The 22,662-nt window shown below is 41.8% G+C and overlaps 1 protein-coding gene across 5 annotated transcripts in view; it reads right to left on the bottom strand.

Annotated features, from left to right (window-relative positions):
* CCDC141 (coiled-coil domain containing 141) overlaps positions 1 to 14,316 on the bottom strand; it is a 635,983-nt gene extending 621,667 nt beyond the window's left edge. For all 5 annotated transcript variants that reach the window (XM_085645202.1, XM_085645203.1, XM_085645205.1 and 2 more), the window contains exon 1: positions 14,092 to 14,316. In XM_085645202.1, coding sequence (XP_085501328.1) covers positions 14,092 to 14,295 — 204 coding nt within the window. In that variant the 5' untranslated portion in view covers positions 14,296 to 14,316. The remainder of the gene's footprint in view (positions 1 to 14,091) is intronic.
* Positions 14,317 to 22,662: the final 8,346 nt, after the last annotated feature.

Here is a 22,662-nt window from a genome sequence, read left to right as displayed (position 1 = left end):
AGGCAAAACCCAGGGTGTAATGAACTGTGTGGTGGAGAAAGCCGCTTGGGAAGAAGACATGGGTGAAATTTATGGTGAAAGGAAAGAGCCATTGGACAGAAATAGAACTCACTGGGTAGGGGCAGAGGACGATATCAGAGCACGCTTCACGGTAGAGAATATAAAAAGAACTATAGGCAGCCTGAATCTTAGCCGTACAGCGGGCCCAGATAATATCCAAGCCATACTATTAAAGATGCGACTAGGATGGTGGGCAGACCTTTTATCACAGTTGTTCTCTTTTATACTTTACACAGGACAATTCCCGGAACGTTGGAAAGGGGATATACTAAGACCTATCCATAAGAAAGGAGATGTAAGGTTCCCCAAAAACTATAGGTTGATTAACCTTCTAGATGTGGGTGAAAAAGTCTTTGCAAAACTTATACTCAAAATATTGAAGGATTGGGTCGAACTGATATCAATAGTTCCCCCGGAATAAGGTGGCTTTAAAGAGGGTCACTCCACAATTGACCATTGCTTTGCCCTTTGATCCATTGCAAGGAAGTTGGTCGAGCAGAGAGGCAGGTTGTACTGCTGCTTTCTAGACTTCTGTGCTGCCTTTGATTTGGTGGACCAGGATCGCTTATGGGAGACAATGATAAATTATGATATCCCAAAGGGAATCCTGGGCATAATACAGGAGTTACACAAACATAATTGGGCACAAGTTATTACCGCTACAGAGGGGTCACTGATGCAAAAAATTTAAATTAATAACGTATTAAGAAAGGGGTGTGTGCTGGCTCTTTGCTATTCTCTATATTTGTCACAGACCTCTCCAAGACACTGGTCTTTGCACGCAGATGACCTAGTAATTTTAGACCAGACAGAGATGGGTTTACAGAGGAAGTTGGATATTTTCAGGGATTATTGTAGCCATAAACAGATAACTGTAAATATGGATAAAACGAAAGTGGTGTGCTTTGGCAAAAAAGCTAATAAATTCAGTTGGCATCTGGGAACCTCTAGATTGGAAACAGTTACCGAGTATAAATAGTTAGGAATTGGTTTGAAAGGTCCCTGAACTGGCAACCCATCTGGAGGCCCTAAAAGCAAGGGGTCTAGCTTCAGTGAGTGGCCTAAGAAAATTCAATCGAGTCTATGTGGAGGTGTCACATAGACTAGTTCTGAAAGTGTTTATGGGCATGATACCACCGCAACTACAATATGGAGCTGAATTACTTTGCATCAGTGGTAAAAATAGGTGGGATCCCATGGAGGGGAAATGTATTAAGACCTTATTGTCCCTGCCAGGTTCCTCCAATGTGCAGGCCATAAGACTAGAGGCCAGTCCAACCTCATGGACCATATTGGCACAAGTGGTTTTAATAGGATTTTGGGGAAAAATTGGTCAGGAGAGGAACAGAAAATCTCCCATTGGTGCAAAAATGAGCTCCAGTATAGTGAACTAAAATGGACCAAAGGGGTCAGAAAAAATGTGACATCCGTTTGTAGGGACATGAAAGTGAACCTTTGGCATGAAACCCTGCAAGTTGAAGTCTCTAAGGGGATTTATAGGAAGAGAACTATCCTGGGAAAGGGACTAGCAGTAACTGGGAGGGAAATAAATCACTTGCGCTTATGCTAAACTTATGGTAGAAGGGAGCCCGGTTCCCTTACCATGACATTTTACATAACCGCTGGTTGAGGTGTGAAGTATTAAGAACTAGAATTGGTGTTAATCCTTACTATGCAAATGGGAAAATAAAAGCAGAAATGATCCACCCTGATGGTAACTGTGCAAGTGAGTTACAAAATGCAATAGTCAGCACATATTAGTGGGTTGCTTAAAGGCGTTGCCTTTGCGGAAAATGATTTTACGTCCACTATTTTTAGGTCTCGGCTACGCAGCACGCATGTGTTGCATAGGAGGACCTTTGCCGTCGATCTCCTCTTTTTCGAAGCACATACTCGTGCTTTTGACGGCATCCACCTTGCGGGAGCACGCAGGGTCGCGCCACAAGCACGAGTATGTGCTTCAAAAAAGAGCAGACTGCGCGCGCACCACTCCCGGAAAACTGAAAATCTGGTATTTTTCCACTTTGAAATGTAAAATTAAAGCATTATTTCAAATATAAAAGTAAAACAGTGAATACAAGAAGACATCACTTTCAAAATACTTACAAGCTATATCAAGTATGGTTTTTAATGTAAAACGTAAATCAATTCAGAGGATTTCACGCACATTCTTTTTCGGGTGCCATCTTCGAGCCCTCCATAATCTCAATACTCGAAGAAATGCTCAGTGTTTTTCTTTGAAGCAGACAGTAATTCTTTCTACAAACCCCATGAAATCTAGGATCGTGTGGTGTGAGGCACTGAGACTACAGTTGCATAGGAATAAACCTGTTTAATCTAAGTGTATTGCAATCCTTCGACGAGGTTCAACTTTAAGATGAGAAATTAAGACATTCTACAAATTGAAAGCACATGACTGGGGCATATAGGTTATAAAATTAAACAAGCATTGGCATAGCCAATAGATCTCGCCTTTGGGACCATATAAGTGTTTAGTTATCCAGCACAATATCATTGGTGCAACATCAACTGTTGCATGGCTAAACACTTATAAGGCCCCAAAAGCGAGACCTATTGGCTATGCCAATGCTGGTTTAAATATGGAATAGTAAAATGAATCCAGGCTGCAGAGTTTCTTACTGATATGTACCATTTGGACACTGCAATTGCTATTGTAAGGTTTATGACTGCAGTTAAAAAGCTATGCACGGATGAATAAAATGAATAAGGTGACCTGATGAAATATTTTTAGCATGTTACAATATGATATTGAATGTAATATATATAATTGGAAGTTTAAATGTTATTGGTTGTATTTTGGTTTTAAATGAGAAATTCCAGAGGCGCTAACTTTACACAATAAAATGAAAATGCATTTAGTAAACAACGTGATTGGGGAGAAAGTTAAGAATGATCAGGTTAGAGTACCGCACTTTTAAAATTAGGAACCCTGTGAATTTGTAGAAATTTTATAATTATTGGAGTATGAAGGGGTATCTAATATTATGGTCTTTTACATAATTTAACTTGAATGGCTGGGGTATGAATGTTTGTTGCTGGAATTTTAAATATTGTAATAATTATTATTTAATGTTTAGATAAGGTGGCTATGTGTTTTATGTTGTTTAAAGACCATCAATCTAAATAAACATTATTTTTGACTGACTAATGCCTCCGACTCAAAGTTTTGTTTTGTTAATAATGGGGAGTGCTGAAGATTTGGCCGTCTGGGGCACTTTGCAAGAGTGTGTAGAAGGGTAGGTCATGGTAGGGTAACCTGTGTCTCTGATTTTTCCACTGAACCAGCTGAGATGCCTGAAAGGATCTTAAGTGTAGAGGGTAAAACTGAAGGGTTAGATGAGAACCAGAAGAGGAATAGACCCAACATATGGTGGACACAGGTTCAATGTAAACCATTAAGCCAAAGGCCATATTTGAGCAGCTGTGGGAGGTATGACATTACAACCCAGAGACATTTCACCAGTGCTATATCAAGAAGAGTTTATTGATATTGTGTGCTGTGTGAACGCTGACATAGAATTTGGAGGTGGAAACATACAAGGAACAGTATACATAGCGGAGCAAGGTCCCCCAATTTTGGGGTGAGCACATCAATATGACTTGCATATCATTGTCAACCCTAGGGCACCTTCACAGGTGATGAGGGTTGAGGAAGAATCAATTTCTGACATCCTGGACTCAATGAAACAAGTGTTTGACAACAAACTGGGCATGTTGAAGGGATACGTATACAAGATCATACTCAAACAGAGAGCTGTTCTGGTTCAGCACAAGCTGACAAGAGTCCCAGTTATTGTCAGAGAAGGTGTCAAAGAGTTGATAAAGTAGATGATGCAAGAGAGAATCCTTAAACCTGTGGAAGCTTTCAATTGGGTGCCCCCAGTGGTCATTACATGCAAATCTGATGGTCGGTTAAGGTTTTGCTGGACTTGAGATATTTGAATCAGAGCATTGTAGCCGATACTTACCCTCTACCCAATATTAGCAAATTGATCCTTATGGTTAAGGGGGGGGGGGGGGGATTTTTCTAAATAGTTTTTTAAAAACGTGTACCATCACATTAAGCTCCCTGAGGATTGAAAACCACTCACTGTGTTTATAAGAATGGAAGGAACTTTTCAGTACACCAGCAGGCCTTTCGGGTTGTCATCAGTGGCAAGTGTTTTTCAACGCATCATTTAAGAAGTGTTTCAGGGGATGGACAACATTCTCTATTTTTAAGATGACATACAGATTTTTGGTAAGACCATTGAGGAGCACAACACAGCATATTGTGAATGTAGGTCTTACTTTGCATAAGAACAAATGTTGTTTCTTGGCGGAACAAGTGGAATACTTGGGGTTCACACTGTCGGCTGACAGAGTTAAGCCAAAGAAAAATCTTTTGAAGGCTACTGAACTTGCGCCAAGACCCAGGGACAAGAAACAATTGAGGTCCTTAATGGGTCTCAAAGAATACTACGGAAAGCTTCTGCAGAGGTTTGCTGATAATACAAAACTGTTGAGATTGTTGTTAAGGAAGGGTCAACACTTCATTTGGGAGCCAGGACAAGAGGAGTGTTTTAGAATGATTAAGAAAGAAATTTGTGAGGCAGGAATTCTTGTGCCATTCAACATTGGCCACAAGTCAATCATAACAGTGGATGCAAGTGCAACAGGTGAGGCGCCATTCTTTCACAAAAACATAGTGGCATGTAGAAAATTGTTGCGTTTGCACCGAAGACATTAATTTATGCCTAAATAAACTACTGGCTGCGATGTGGTGTGTGGAGAATTACCGAACTTACATATGGGGTATAGAGTTTCCTTTAAGGTTGGATCATAAACCACTGGTTAAAGTACTTATTCCTGAGGTTCTGCCATGTTGACTAGACTGGCTGATAAACTCCAAGAATACTGATATGTACTAGAGCACATACAGGGTTGGAGGAATACACAGGCTGATTGTCTGTCCCGGTTGGCAGTAATTGTTAGTAGCTGGATGGTTTAAAAGAGTGGAGAGGCAAACATGAAGAACCTGTAACCTCTTTGCAAGATGGTGTGTTGGAAGGGGCAATTGCTTTTACTGTGGGATAGTGGCGCTAAGAAATTGATACTGATGGCACCCTTAAGATAGTTATGTGGATGGTGGTTTCTGGTAGCAAGAGAGTTGTGCTGCGGTGTCAGTGCGTCCTTTTGTGAAAATTCTTGATGCAATGACTATGTGTGGAGATAAGGTTTTGATGAGGGGTGATAGGTTTGTGCCCCCGATGGGTTTGAGAGGTAAGCTCATAAAAATGGTGCATGAGGGACATTTGGGGCAGACTCTAACGCAACATTGTCTCAAAACGCAATTCTGGTGACCAGGCATGGATGAGCAGGTCACAGCATGAGTGGTGAAATGCAGTGTATGCAAAGAGGGGTAGAAGATACTTAAAGTGGGTAAACAATTGGTCATGGGGCATATAACCATTCCAGGAAAAGCTTGGTATAGTGTATGTATTGATTTTATTGGTCTTATGCATGACTTGAGTAGCGATTGTAGGTTTCCTTTGGTGGCTGTGGATGTATTTTCTAGATGTTTAAGTGTGTTTTTCATAAAAGAAATCGCCATGGATGTAACCATTGTAACTTTAAGAAAGGTGTTCTTAGAGGAGGGGGTACCATCTAACTTCATACCTGACAATGGCATGCAATTAGTATCTCACGAAATGAGAATGTTTCTCCAACAGCAGGGTATCATGCATCACTGGCCCTCTTTTTACAACCCACATGGGAACAGTATCGTGGAGAGAGCCAACAGGATGGTTAAAGGTGTGATCCAAATGGCTGACGTGGCAGGACACGATATCACGAGGGCTGTGGAGGATTTAGTATGGGCCTACCCCTCTACAAAACAAGAGGCCATATTGAAATCGCCCTTTGAGCTGATGAGGGGAAGAGTAACAGCTTCCAAAATAGTACCCTCTAGGATGAAAGAATGGGTAGCAAGGGGTGGTGAGCAAGAATTCAATTCTGAGAATGTCAATATAGATACTAGTGGTGCGATTGTGAAGGGTGATTGGGCTACGGTCAAAATAGGATGTGTGATGAAAGGTGTGTCAATATTTAAAGGTCCAAATAAAGTAGTACGTGTGGACAAGTATTACATGGTTTTTGAGAATGGCAAGCAGTGGAATTGAAGCTGAATTTTTGTATCAGAAAGGTGGTAATTGTGCAGTGAAGAGGGTTGAGGATTGCTTAATTGTTCTTGCTTTACATTTTAATTTTCTGTTGTTTTATTCCAATTGTTTTGTTTCTAGTTTGCTGAAGACTACCCTATTCTCTTATTGTTAAACAGGATTTCTTCTTCCTTTATTGTAATTTTGTCATTATACAGAACAGAAGGGGATGTGTTGTACAGAGTTTAGTCTTGGGGTACGGGACTTGACTTGTTCATATCGCGTGCCCTCGTTGTAGTGGAATCCTGCAGTGACAGGATTCCATATTTTTGAGTGCACATTCCGTTGAGGGCAGTTGAACATTGGCCAACAGGGGAGAGTACGCTCTGAGCTGCTGTCGACAACAAAGCCACTTACCTCCTTCATTGCTTTGTGTACCCACGTTCCTTCATAACAATGTGACCCTATGTCAAAGTCATTAATAAATTGATAAATAGTCTGCATGAGAGGCTAGCTCTGGTATCATTAGTATTTTATATACTCATGTCTTGGGTCCCCAAGTGCAGGTCCCTTTCAACCCTGTCAATTGGCCCCAACGCTCTGACCAGTACAAGCTCCTTCCCTTATCTGCATCGTACAACGAAATTTTCTTCAGCCAACGGGTCACTATGCTCTCTTCCCCAACACCTGGGTAGTGGATTGCTAGACATATTGCTAAAAATGTATAAATGCCAGTGCCATCCAATTGCTATGCACAGTGCAGAGTTATGGGGTATTTCCAACTGTAAGGTAATCCAGCTGGAAGAAAACAGATTTCTAAGGCAACTGCTTGCACTTCCCATTTCTGCTGCCAATTACGTCCATCATAAAGAACTGGGGCTGCGATACCTGGAAGATTTGATCACCGTCCTGCCCTGCTATGTTTATCAATATGGAAAAACCCAGAGTCTGCCCTAACAAGAGACACAATGCTGGATTCCCTCTGTCTGGATTAAGGTTCGCAAATCCCCTGGATTAGTTATGTTTAATCAGTTTATAGTCATATAGGGATGGAATCCTTTATAGGGGATCCCTCAACCTGTGTTTCACTAAGTAAAAGAAGTGTGACGGAGGCTTTTTTCTAGCTTGAAGAGTCCCAGCAGCTCAGGAATCTCCAAGACATGTCCAATGGTCATAAGATATTTGGACTTACATCACACTGATAACATCACTAATTTTCTATGGACTGCTCACAGCAGATAGGAAAGTTTTAGAGCAGGCACCGTTAAGTACCTGTTATGCTTTCCCCTGGGCTATATACAGCATCTTGATTCCATATCTTGATCGTGTGATGATGCTTCTAAACAGACTATGCATTATTGCATTTTTTTCTATAACTTTTAATCACAATATTCCAAGTTGCTTTAACCCCTATTTTAAAGATGTAATGTTATGGCCTAAATCAATGCAGACCTGCTCTTAAAGTCTTATTACTTTTACATAATGATGAAGTGTCTTTTAATGTAGGCGCATTTTTAAAGGCTGCCACACAGGCACTATCTTTGATGCACTGATCAGATATGCTGCCGCAATTTGGTACTGTATGAAATATTTTATCTTTCTAGCTGAGGCATTTTATGTATTGGTTAAATTTAAGTTTAAATTGTTACGATGTAAAATGTTTTTATCATTTTCTTTTCGTGAATAAGTTTTATGGCTGCCACAATGCTGCCGAATAAAGTTTTGAATTGAACTGAATTGAATATACTCATATATAGGTATTGCATAGCATTGTTTTACAATCTGAAGAGGACATATAACTCTGCACTCAAGGCTTAACAATCTGAAATACAATCACAAAATGGGTGGTAGTTGACCGGTTTGTACAATAGAACCTCTGACGAGGATCAGGCACTGGTATGGGATAAATGGCAAGACAATGAAGGCTAATGAGGCCAAACACTGAGTCCCATAACACAATAACTTCACCTCAGAGTCATGGTGCACGACATAAAAACACTACCCACAGCGGCTCAAAGCAAGTATAAAACCCTTCCAACCACACACAGTGTAACCTGCTATCCATGTGTGTAAGTACAATAGCACCCTACTTTGGGGTAGTAAGTGCCATACAAAGGCAACAATACAATAGCAAAGAAATATAAGGAAGCACAATACCAGATTGCGTCTACAACTGTATCGCATGGTAACTATTTACAAGAGACATGCGCAGTGGTATGGGGAGGGGTGGGTGTGCTTAACTGTTTGCTAGGCGGGGAGTTAATTACGGTTTGTATTTCCCAATTCAGAATATCATTGTCTGCTATCCCGCTGGGAATGTTCGGTACAAGTTTTGCAGAAAACTTCAATCAAACATTTACACCAAAACGGCATAGCGAGTGGAGGTAAAAAGGTAAAAATTCCCGTGCAGGGTGTATTAATAAAAGCCCCCGTTAGCCGACTCAGCCCCATTTTGATCAATCACAAGAACAGAAAAAGACCTTATCAACACAAATAACTACAGAGAAAAAAAAATGAATTTGCCAGTGTGTGCGGTGGGTGGAGACAAAATGTGCTTACCATAGAAATCGAGAAGGGACGGAGTAGGTCTTTTGTCCTATTTCTGTAAGCTGATCAATAATAATACAGTAGAAATTATTTCGCGTAAAAATGTAAACCCCGGCTTTACATTAGAAAAGCTTCCAAATACTAGAGCTATCGGCTCGGAAGGCCTTGTTTGTGAGAGGCGTGTAACTCATTACAAAAGGCCTCAAACATAGCCTTTCCAACGCAACAGCATGCATCTGTTGACGCTGAAACCTCGTGGATCATAACAGGAAGTAGGTATGAAGATTCAGGGCGGCCTTCCCACTACACATTCTTTTGCATCTACCCAACCTTGGATGGCCAGGATGGATGTACGCCTATTTAAACTAAGCTGCTTTGCAGCTCATACTGCCCTGGGCTGGATTCCTGGCAGGATCTCTGAAGCACTCATCTATGACGCACCACTGAGTGAATGTACTGAAGAAGCGCTACACACAGTGCCCGTATGGTACGATTATAGCGCCCCCCCTCCCTAGGGTGACCAACTGGCATTAGTGCAAATTCGGGATGGTGAGTGTAGAAATTCAGGACAAAGAGTCAAAATTCAGGACAAAACTTTGGAACAAAAGGTAAGTTTTACAGACCTATCAGAGGAGGTTGCACGTTAGTATAAAAAAAAGTAAGTAAATAGACAACCATTTAAGTACAAGTGAAAATAAGTTTATATTCGGTTGAGACAATCATGCACTTCACGTTTTTTCGGTATGCGCGCAGCTTTGAGCAACTATGCAGGTCTTTTTGTTGTATTTCATATGATAATCTATTTATATGGTTCCTGCATTGGGTTGTCCAGTCTGATATTTTGTTTATAGTTCATGGTCCTGAGCAGGCATGTTTGGTGAGAGAAGGGGTGAGGAAGATCTGCCTGGATAGACTTTGTTACTAGCATCTCATATCTGAGTGCCATTGTGAGAACTTAAGCGGCATGCATAGGTGAACTAAAGGGAGGATTGCTGTGATGACCCACTATAGAGAACATGTTATGGGTGTTTCAGCAAGTGGAAATCAAAATATGGAATTAGACTCTGTTTATGGAGGCTTCGGAGAGAGTTGCACTGGCTGAAGTCACAAAGGTGCTTTTCCCTGCAGCTTTCTTACACAAGGCACTGTCGATTCACTATTACACCGTTTATTTTTGGCACTGTGCCTATTGCTACAAACACAATGTACATCTCAAGCACAGCTCATGGCAGTATGAGGCTCTCCCTAAAACCTTACAACTAAAACAAAACATGCAAACATTTACAATTACTATTGTAGCATTCAAGTAACAGTTGGGTGCCACTCAAAATGTCATATGCAAGATGTATATATCCCACACATAAATACACAGCAAATACAGAAAAGTCACACATAGGCAAGGGAGAAGTCAGAAAATTAAAATACCTCCCACTTTGAACTAAAGCTCTTATGGCACCAAGAAAGCAAAATAAGTAATTACAACCCTCCCAAGAAGAGCTCTCTTGTCCAAGAATCTAGCCATTTATCTTTCCATCAAGCCACTGATATCCACCATTTCACATTTACATTCTGGCATCCATTCATTCTTTCATCCATCATTTAGTCTTTCACCATTCATTATGTCCTTCCCATCTGTGTGCCCATCCATATCGAAACCTATTCAACCATTTGCAAACCTATCCTTCGATCCATCATATCACTCGTCCATCCCTCCATCCACCCTTTCACTCATCCATCCATCATCCATCCACCCTTTCACCCAAGCCATAATTTCACTCATTCATCCACTCTTCCACTCATCCATCCACTCTTCCACTCATCCATCCATTCACTCATTGATCCAACCATTTACCCTTTCACCCATCCAACCATCCTTTCACTTACTCATCCATCCACCCAGTCACTCATGTGTCCACCCATTCACCCTTTCACTCATCCATCCATCCTTTCTTCCAGCTCTACACCCTCCCTTTCACTCACCATGCATTCTTTCACTCATCCATCTTTACATTCTTCTTTTCACTCATCCATGCACTCATTCACCCATCCAGCCTGGCAATCATCTATCCATACTTTCACTCATCCATCCATCCACCCTTTCTCTCTCCATCCCCCTTTCACTTAGCCATCCACCCTTCTGCCATCCATCCACCCACCCATCCATCTACTCATTCACTCATGAATCCATCCATTGACCCTATCACTCATCCATCCGGTCACTCATTCATCTGTCCCTTCACTCATCTATCCATCATTTTGTCCATCTACCCTCCCTTTCACCCACACATCCATCCTTACATCCACCATTTCACTAATCCATCAATTCACCCTTTCACTTATCAATTCATCAATCCATCTATCATTTCACTCATCCATCCACCCCTTTACCCATCCATCTACCCTTCCACCCATACATCCATCTATTTACCCTTTCTCTCATCCATCCTTCCACTAACTCATCCATCCATTCTTTCTCTCATTATCCATCCATTCACCTTTTTACTCATCGATTCACCCTTTCACTAATCCATCCAGCCATTATTCCCATCCCTTCAATTACTTACTCACCCACCTTTTCAAACTAATTATGAGCTGAGCCTTTGTCTGCAGAGTTGCAGACAGAAGGGGCCCATCAAGAACTCCACCCTCTCTGTAGTTCCTAAAGCAAGTGGTCGGGTGGGGGGGGGGGGGGTCAATATGGAAGATTGAAGTAACTGATTTAGTTTCGATCACTGAAATATCAACAGACATCTATTATGAAACTGACTGCATACGGAACTACTGAGTTCAACCATTACAGCTAACTGTATGGAGTTAAGTTTGTGAGTAATGGTCTTAGGGATATTTTGGCAGACACAAATGACAACACTCTGATGTGATTTTGTACTTCAAAATATTTTTTGCTAAGAAATAAAATGTTCTGTACGATATTACTTTGTTGCTGTAATAGTTATAGGTTTTCATGGCATTGTTTGTCAGTCAGTCAATAGATTTACATCGGTAAAGCGGTCTGATGTAGACAATGGAATGACCCGCGGTATGTAAAACTTCCAAAATCAGAGTATTGTATTCACACAGAGCGACCTAGGAACCATGCATACAAGGCCTCCCCATCTGCCGCAGGCACCCGTTGCGGTTGGTTTGGAGAGCGAAAAGCTGATCCCAAACTTTGAGCTAGGATTTGTGCCTTGTATTTTTGACGCATTTATTGTGTGCCTTCATATTATAACATGTTTTGTCCCTGGTGTTGTGCCATGTAATCATTACATAGTCATGGTGCGTGGGTTTGTGTCCTGTGATGGTAGCACATTTTTGAGTATGGGTTTGTTCCTTGTTTTATAACATGTTTATTGTCCCTTTAAACATAACATGTTTTTTGTGTGTAGATTTGTGACTTGTGGCAATATGTGTATTGTTTCCTGCCTTGTAATGACAAGGCGTTGTGCCTTGTGATAACATGTTCACTGTGCATGCCATTTGCGTGGATTCCACTTATGCTGAAGTTCAGTGCTTCAGCTTTGCACATTATTTGTAGGCCGGGCGGAAAATGTCATTCCACTTGCACATTTGACAGAATTTGGGCATGTCCGCATTACTCGTGTAACGTAGCGTTCCGGCCAAATTCCACCAATCACAGTGTGGCAGAATTCTTTCTCTTCCGAGGCTCCAGAAATGATAATTGGCGAGCACGCACGTGATTTGGAATCCCTCAGCGGGATTTTCTAACACTGGTGGACGGTCCAGAGCAGTTTTCAACGGACTGCTTTTCAAGTAGATGTTCTTCTGAAGAGGCAGCAAAATCAACACGAATGGCTGCACGCTCTTGTGCACCTCGTGGTGCAATTCACGCGGATTTTTTTTTAATCACAGCACGAGCAGCATGATGTGCATATGTCCGCCCATTGGCGGAACTCTGTGGAATCTCGTGGAGTTTTTATGTAACGTCACTGAATTCCATGGAGTGAAATTCCAGGAGTTCCACCCACCCCTAATTATTCACACATTTCTAGTCATTTGCAGGTTGCCACAAAGGGTACAATGACTGAATCTTTTATTATCAGTACCCTCAGGGGGCCATTTGCAGGGCTCTCCATTGGAAGCTGCTTTCTTATGGAATTCATTTTAAATGGGGACGCTGGTTTATAGTTGTTCGCTTCGGTTGTCTGTATCCCAAGTGTCACTGTATTTAGTGGTCAGAGAAGATGTTGCAGGAATATCAAGTGAGCGCATCCACTAAACCCAGGAAAACAAAACTGTGTATAGAGATAAAATAAAATCTTAGAATCTTATACAGCACAAATTCACCAAAGTACGGTAAATATCCGGTGCTCCTAAAAATCAATATCGTGTTAACCCACGGGGTTATCTTCCTATACGAGCTAGAGCGCTAGACGGGAGGCATGATACAGCTTGTCAGCCTGACTTGCCTTTCGAAAGTTATTTACAGTAGGCAGATGGAGTGATATCACAAATGCCCATTGTACAGTGGCTGCCAGACCCGGGAGTCACTGGCTGCATTCTAAGGACAACTGAACGTGTCCTATTACATGTTGGACACTCAATGAATGAAACACACACACCTAACACGTCGCCAAGTCCTACTCATTAACGCTCACGCAAACTGCGCCACACATTGCCATACGTATATACACGCACAGCATTGCAGACACACACAGATATATATATATATATATATATATATATATATATATATATATATATATATATATATATATATATATATATATATATATATATATATATACATACACACACCGAAACATGCACGCACACACGCGCTACGCAGACACTGCACCGGCATACGCATGTGTACAGACACACCACATGCACGCATAAGTGTTATAAAAATGTGCAGACAAGTTGCAAACTACTAACAGCAGATGTTTTTCATATATCTTCAGCTTTCATCGAGGGCATTCGCAAGCACATGGTCCCTGCTAGACGAGCCAAGGTTACCTTCTCTACATAGTGCACGCACTTTTCAAAATATACCGGCCCACCATTTTAAGAAGTAACTACACAGGCTTAGCTGTGCAGCTGGAAAAATGTATATTTTATTACTGAAAGTGGAAAAAAGTAAACAGATAGTTTACCCCTTTTTCCTGAATTTGAACAGAGGCATATTCTTTTAGTTTGAAAAACGGTACTTATCGCCTAATAATTTGAAATATGGCCTTCAGGGCATCGAAGTGTCATAAAAGTCGCAAATACCGAAAACACACCTTTCGACAGGAAAAGCTAAATTTCTTTTACATGTGAGAGAAGGCTAGGAACGGAAGTAAGGTGTCTGTCAGGAACGTACCTTTAGCACGGCCACCACCAGCCTACAGTCCCCTGCCTGGACGGCCACCGAGCTGACGGCTGTGGTGGTGGGGGCCTGCCCGCCGGGTTCATCCTCGCCGGACATGGCGTCTGTGCACGGGGTGTCCTCGGGAAGGCAGCGCGTGGAGACCTTTCTGCCTCCGGTGACCGCGTCAGGAGGCAGCAGCCGGGGACCCGCTCTCATTCAGGGAAAGGCTCAGCTCACACTGATTACTCTGCCAAAAGGAAAGAACAGCAGGTTAAAAATAGACAGGCTCATTGAGTTTATCATTCTTCAGGGGGAGAGAGCGGACACACCCCTGGTTTGGTGGCGCGAGGCTGCCAGTTCTCTCCTGCCATTATCTGAAGTGCACATTGCTGTCTTTAGCTCCCCGGACAGCACCTGACATTTTGATAAGAAAATGGAAAAGGTTGCCCTTCAAAAAAAGTATTTGAGTCCCCACTCTGCCGAGATTGCACACATGCGAGACCCTATATTATTGCTATTCTCGAAATAACTTGTCCCTTAAGACGGATGTAAGAGTGACGTCTCTTTATAGGTATCAAAAACACCTTTGCTTTCAGTGACTATTTAAAACTCTACTTGCTTGCACGTGGTAAAATCGTGGCCTTGAAAATGATGCGCCAAGAAAATACAAATTATGCGGTGCAATGCGGCACAATCCGTATCAGCATTGTTTCATTATTGTTTTCATTGTAGCAACAGGTCACACTTTTTGTGTAAGAGTGCACCTCTTTAATACTAGTTTAACACCTAAATACGAGAAGCAGCAATTGAAACACGATGCGCTAACTTTGTATACGATTTGCCACTGCACGCAGCTACTATTGTGGCGCATTTTTATTTAGTAACTTAGCTGTGTTTGAGCTAAAAAAACAACATTTTGGGTAACATTTGCAAGTCGTATAACAGATGCAAGGTTATGTGTCAAAAGTGGCAAATTCATGATTATGTGGAAAATGCCATGACCGCAGGATTCCAAAATTCAACTGTCCCTCGGTAAAACATCATCAAAAGTCTTTATTTCGGTTTTACAGTACCATAAAAGGAAAAACCACATAGGTCTTGCATGGCAATAATCAGAATAAAAGGTACTGTAGATTAAAATACTTCCTATACAGGCTCTTGATAGTTTAAAAAGAGATAAAAATTAGGATAAAAAGCTTATCACAAAGATAAAATATGTACATAGTGCAAATATAAGCATATTTCAATAATTAAAAGATGCGTCCTAACATCAAAATTGAAAAGGCAAGCAATCCAAATATTTACAATCCAAAGTGCTAGTGCAAAATACACGCCCATCTGTTCAGATCATTTGGTTTTCAATTCATTTACTTCCTTCAAGTCGATAGGGCCCTCCTTCTAATGGACCATAATGTACCCAAAATTTTTGCCGTTGCACAAACAAAAAATGGTCTTGCATCTGACTTCAGAATGCGTAGGGCTTCTTTATGACTATGTGTCCCTAGGTGTCTACATACCGGGATAAGCCAGTTCCTTCTGGGTCTGGCGTAGGCGGGGCACGCACAAAATACATGGCCTATTGTTTCTTTAGGGCAAGGGCAAGAAGGACAGCCCTTGGGATGTGATATATTTGTCCTCCAGGTATTAGTGAAAGCATTGATGGGAATACAACCGTGTCTAAATTGAGTATATCATTTCCTATCTTCTGGCACTTTTATTAAATCAAGGACGCTTTCTAACCGGCTACTAGATTTAATATCAAAGAACAAGTCAGTTAAGGAGCCATGTCGTGTATTCATAACATTCTTCTGTTCTACCCAAGCCCAAAACTGTAGTTTTAGTATATCCCTAGAGTATGTGGGAGGGTGACCTTCTGGCTCCTTAGGCACACACCTATGTCCACCCGGATGGTATTTATATAGTTGATCCACCCAATTTTATGCTTTGTGTCCAGGGCAGAAACGTCACTAAAAGCAGCTGCATAGGACATCAGTTCTGGAGTTCTAACTAATCTGTGCCAAAAAAGCAAGGGGCGTAGGCCCACCACATCATTGATAGACTTGACACCCCTCGGGTAAAACACATACTTAGAAATAAACTGAACGGAAGTGTGCTTGGTTTAACTGGTAACTGCACACTTTTTTGCTGGCGCGTCACAACCGTATATAAAAACATATATACAGTTCAACAGGCATATTGTATGTTAAGTGTGCTCGCAGTTTATTAGTGTTTAAAGTATTTACGTAAGTAGCCTCCAATGAATGCATGCGCAAACTTCGCATGTTTTAATGCATTTGATAATGTATGTGGTATGCACCACCATGCCGATTTAAGCCTAATTCCCTAAACTTGTTTGAATGCGATTTACATCTTGCATACAGTACAAATACAGCCAGAAGAAGTGAAGAGTGCTGTTTTTTAATATCTGTAATGTTACCTTTCATGGAGCACCACTTTATAGGAAAGGATTCTTCTTTCTAGCCACACTCTGTAACAATGAACAACCTGGTGCACCTTTCCACACTTGTTTTTATTGCCTGCACAAGGATCATTCGGATATAAGTTTTATGAACAGAATGGGAAATTAATTGCACATTATTTACGAACATTCCCACATGTATCACAGTGTCTTCCATACCCTTATTTAATTTATTCAACCAGTAATCTGACACTCCTCTGGAAATGCCCATTGGTCCAATAGAAGTCCAAAAGTAAGCGTGCTCAGTGGCTGCATGAGAGCCATTTACTACATTCACACAGTCATCATTTACGGACGTGTTCGCCATGTTTTACCCTCTGTGAACCAGTATACGCTACTGCACTGTACTATAGCCGCATTTATATAGAGTTTAATCCCCCAAATGAGGCGCCAGGCGCACTTGCTGACAGGTGACACGTTACTGAGTATAAGTGCTTGGGTGAAACAGTTCATGTCTGTCATGTGACCTGTGAGTAGCGTTTGCAAGTAAAGAGTGAAGACGACAGTTGACTTGCATTTTGTCGCTGCACCTTGGCGTGAAGTGAAAAGTAGCAAGCTATGTACGCATGCGCACTTCAGGGCTTCAAAGTACAGATTTAGAAACTGGTCAAGTGTCTCCTAACACCTTTGACAGCTATTTCCCGCAAACTCAATTCCTCACAGCTCTCTGCATTGCTCTGGGAGGCTACAACAGAATATTGCCCCACACATCTCCCACACGCATTTCTTCTGTCATAACTTTCGGATTACAACCCCTTTCCAAGCAACAGTGGTATTACCATGCACGCAGAAGGTTCTGGCATTCCGCGCATTGCCTGCAGCCCAGGGCAGCAGCTGTTTGATGGGCTGCCACTGAACAGCTGAGGAAGTGTCACAGGAGTGAGTGTAGGGCACAGGCCTCGCAAACAACTTGACATCAGGGCCACCCCCAGGCCAAGTGGCCAACGGGCATCTCCTCTCAGCATTTGTTTTGAAATATTTACCAAGGTAGAGACCATTCTGAGTGCGGGGGCCTTCCGACCTCAAAACGAAAGCAAGTCATATATGAGCCATGTGTGCTCACAGCCAACCATAAACAGGCCGCATACAAAGTTTTAAGGAAGTTCGGAGACCCTCTATTTTTATAAACACTACAAAAATAGGAAATTATTCGATACAAAATGTCAAAAACGATGTCAAAAGCGAATTTCCCATTTTAGATCTGGGCACGGCATTGCATCTGTCTGTTGCCTTTGTTATTTGCAGAAAAAGAGATTTCGAATCTAACACAGTGAAGCGCTTAGAGTCTGCCACTTGCCCTTGACTATAGCAATTGAAATAATCTTTGTTAGGCCATAGTAATTTACTTTGTAAAATGTAATTTTTCATACATCTGAATTTTAGGACTGTCTGTGCCTTTTGGTTGTCGTGTGGGAAAGCTTATGCTCAATACAGTAGGCCTGAGTTTGTTATGGTGACAAGACAATTACAATAGTTATAGGACTGATAGGTTCAGTGAGAAAGGTTCTGTCCAGTGCCATGATTTGTTTATTACAAAAAGTTCATATCAAGACGGCAGGCCTGACTTATTTATTGTGAAAAGCATGTATTAAAGACAATTAGCATTTGACATTGGAATGTTATGGCACCGTGTTACAGGCTGCACACAGGTATTTTGTTATATGAAATCTCACATATTACTGTGGTAGGCATGGATGTTGTTGTTGGTTCCCTGACAAACCCAAGGAGTTAGAGGATTTTCACTGTGGTGATCCTTGTAAGGACCTTTGAGAGTCCTGGACAGTCCAGAGGGCAGGTTGGGATGTCTTTAAAAAGCAGGACATGTACTTTTAAGCTTTATATGTCCTGGTAGTGAACAACTCTTTAATTCTGTAAGGCCTATATCTCCCATAGGATAACATTGTGATTACCTTATTATTCATATTCTTTATTTGATCTTTATTACATTGTATAAGTGTAATTTCCAAATGGGATGGTAAAACTGGTTCAAGCTTGGTTTCTCTGGAATCCGAATTTAAAATTATAATTTATGGTGAAATCAGATTTTAGTTTACAATTCTGAAAATGTAAATTTTAGAAAGTTGGCATTTTCCTGCCTTATCCATTTGGTGGCTGCAGTCAGTCTCTGGTCACATGACTGGGTGTAGTTGGCAGCTGGGCTTTGTGTATTCCTCATACACCAGTGGTTCCCAAACTGAGGTCCGCAGACCCCCAGGGGTCCGTGACACATTCCCAGGGGGTCCGCAGACAGCAGTTTTGAAAGCACTGCAATGTTCCTTGTATAATGAGCAGTTTTTGGGCAGCAATTAAAGTGTCAAAATAACTCCGGCGATTACTGTACATGCTGGAGAGAGATGGGGGTTTTGTCCAGTGGCAGCTTTGACTCATCTAAGGAAGTGCAGATGGTTAATATGCTTGCTGCAAAGAATGTCTACCATGCATTAAAAAAAAACAGTATTTTGTTTTGTGCATAGCTCAGTGGGTTCCCGCTTTTGCCACAGAGATTATTTTGTTATTGTGCAGTTCACAAGTTCCAATCATAATCTAGCACAGTGAGCTATAAACTGCCATCAAAGAGCTGCATGCAAACTGCATGGTACAAATTAGTAAATTATGCTTTTTCCCAGTCTTTCATTATCCCGATGCTGCTAAAAAGGTTTATTTGGGTAGAAATAAATCCTTATTATTAACGTCAACGCTAACCCCTGTGTTATGTTATGAATCCTGAGTTTGTGCTTCTCCAGAGCAAGCACTCTTAAATAACGCCTACCAGCATGGATGACATGCAAATCCTACACCTTGTAGTCCCCTTTGTCTAATGTAACATTTTCTATTAACTGATCTACAGTGGTATGAGAGGTGCTATAAATTAAATACATGTGACAGTGGGACTATGGAGAGATGAGAGGCACTGTTGAGGGTAGTAGTGAGGGAATCATTGAAGATTGTCAATCATTGAAGATTGACAAAAGATTGTTGTATCCTGGTGCATAGTAAAGTCATTATTTACTATGCTTTAAAAGCTAATACAATTCAATATATAATGTCAAATGTCTTGTAAAATGCACCATTTCCTCCCAACATTTCTATGGGGAGAGCCCCCCCAAAGCCCCCTTTGTAGTGGTCAGGCTCACTCGCAGCACTTGGTGTGCACTATACAGGGACTGGTCTGACAACATTTGCCAGAGCAACTTTAGGTTTCCAGTCCAGCCTTGGCAGAAGGATGAGCCTCGGGCAGCGAAATAATACCAAACAATGAAAAGTTAGTCGCTAGATGCAGCACCAACCTTCTCATTAAGATTTTTCGATTTTTGCAAATATTTTTAATATAAAAATACTAAAATCTTTAGTAATTCAAGTCTAGTTTTTGTTTGATGTGCATACGTGTGTTTATTTTTTTCGAATTACAGTTTTAATGTTTCACATTTAAATCATACAAATTGCTTGGGGGTCCCCGGCTTCCAACAGTGACTCAATGGGGGTCCTCAGGAGTGAAAAGTTTGGGAACCACTGTCATAGACAGCCTCACACAATGGGAGCTTAGTTGTGACAGAATGGGCCACCACTGGCAGGATGGGAGAAAGGGGCTGGGCCCAGCCTCACTTACACCTGAATAGGCTGTGTCCTGTTCTGTCAAAAATGGCTGCATACCCCCTGTAGTTAACCTGGAGCCAGTGAAGACAGGGCATCTGTGCACTTCAAAGGCATGCCTCTAGAAGCTTCACCCCACTTCAAAGGCACAACTGTGTAAACAAGAAGGACCTCAGACACCACCACTTTAGTACACGTCTCGACCTGGGGGTACTCTGCCAGAAAGAAGGACTGCTGTGCTACTGAAAGACTGCCACTCTGCTGGGCTCCTGCTTTGCTGTGCTGACCTGCTGCTCTCGTGTCGGAGTGAGAAGGACTGGACCTGCATCACTTGAACCTAGAACCCAGAGTGACTCCAAGGGCAAGTTGGCTGGCCCCCTGATCTGAAGCCTCAGAGACATAACAGGCTTTCCACCATCTTGCACCTGGACTCTGCCATCTGTGCATCTGCCCTGCCAAGTGGTGCCACCCCAGTCCTGGACCCTTGGAAGTGGGCCTAAAGTGCTTGCCAGTGGAACCAACACATCTTCTCTATTGAGTGGCGCATCCCCGAGCAGAACCGATGCATCTCCTTGGCTGAGTGGCGAATCTCCGAGCAGAACCGACATATCACTGCTGTTGCATGGCTTGGGCCTGTCGCAAACCACCCACCCACCGCCATTATCGGAATGCACGCATCGCCCCCGTGGTGTGGCTCATCCATAGCTCAGGTTCTCGCATCCCTGATTGATAGCAGCTTAGACGATGCGTCGGAGGCCGCGTCGCAGCCTCCCCGCTTCACGGAACTGTCGCATCCCAAGCTGTGCATCGCAACCCCGACACCAGACTTCGCATTGCAAGCCCTGTCGACATGATCCTCAACGATGATGCAGCAGGTCTTGCACCGCAGCCTTGCTGCATCCAGTGATGACTCATCACCTCAGCTGCGTGGCGCATCTTCGATCTGGACCCAGACAACGCTCTGCAACCAGGATTTAAGGTACGCTGTTCAGCCGGCCTAACTGGGTCCTTGTAGCCAGCCCGCCCTCCATCGCGGTCTCTCTGAACTTACAAGTTTGTCCGGGTCCGATGCAACCAGATACCCCCAATAGCGCTTTTTGGCACTATTTTCACTATAAACTTTAAAATTCAATATTTCCAGATCTACTACTTGGATTCTTGTCGGCTTGGTCTTGCTTTATTTATAAAAAATTACTTAATTTTTCTAAATCTGTTTTGAGTTTTTTCTGTGGTGTGTTTTTCACTGTTTTAATGTTTGAAGTGTTGCACAAATACTTAAACTTTGTCTTTAAGTTAAGCCTGACTGCTCTGTGCCAAGCTACCAAGGGAGTGAGCACAGGTTACCTTGGAGTTTGCTTGTGCCTTACCCTGACAAGGATTGTGGTTGCTGCTTGACCATGGCTTACACCCTAGTCAACCAACAATCCAATTTCTTACAAAAGCGAGTAGACCTGAAATACTTCTTGTGAAAAGCATGTGTTAAAGGTAATAGGCTTTTAAAATGGGATGATATTACACTTGCTAAAGCCTATAGGTAGGTATTTTGTTTCATAAAATCTCACAGATTATTGTAGTAGGCAAAGGGTTTTGGTGCTGATGCGTCACTCAAACAAAACTTGGTGATGGAATGTTTGCGCCATGATAATCCTGAGTTGGCCCTCTTACATGGGATTTTTATAATGTTTTGGTAACTGGAATTTTGTGTATATGTATAAGTTTGTTATGGGGTACTTGATGATCACCTAGTGGGAACGCATATGTTCCATATAGTAGGCTTGAATTGATTATGGTGACAAGCCAATAAAAAAGGTTTTACCATTTTGTTTTCGTACTTTGTGTTGATGCCATATGCCTGATATGTTTATTATGAAAAGCTGCAATAGAGGCACTAGGTTTGATTTTTTGTGAAATCAATATGCTAAATCTAATAAAAATGTTGTATCTAAGGAAAGGTTATTATTACACTGTGTTAAAGCCAGCAAACATATTTAGTTCCATGAAATCTCACAGGGTTTCTTTATAAGCAAAGTTTTTGTTGTCGATTACACCATTTGACAAATCGTAGAAGAAGAAAGATTTTTCTTGGTAGAATCCCTTTGAAATGCCTGACAGGCTTAGAGGTTTGACAGGATCCTATATGAAAAAACATTTATTAAAAAATGCCAACAAAGAGGAGCTTTCGTCAGCCTTATTGTGCCTTTGCCTGTATAAGTGTCATATACACTCCATTTCTGTCATGACCGCATATAGTAAGAGTTATGTATCAATGGGGTAACCCGATAGACCACTGGACCCGGGTAAATTATGGTACATAAGATAAAGTCACAGTGGAAAATATTCACAATACATTGGGAAACAGCGAATGATCTGATTAGACAAAGTATGACAACACCAACGAGTTAGCTGTCAGACGAATTCATACAACCTCAAGCCATAGGTTACTAATCAACCTTGGCTCACCCACCACAGATTTTTACCTCCGGCCACGGGTTACTGATGAACCTTGGCCGACC

The sequence above is a fragment of the Triturus cristatus genome, chromosome 3_1 (assembly GCF_964204655.1).
Source record: "Triturus cristatus chromosome 3_1, aTriCri1.1, whole genome shotgun sequence".
NCBI classification, from domain to species: Eukaryota; Metazoa; Chordata; class Amphibia; order Caudata; family Salamandridae; genus Triturus; species Triturus cristatus.
The sequence above is the reverse complement of the archived record's forward strand: the minus strand, read 5'-3'. Positions and strand labels throughout refer to the sequence as shown.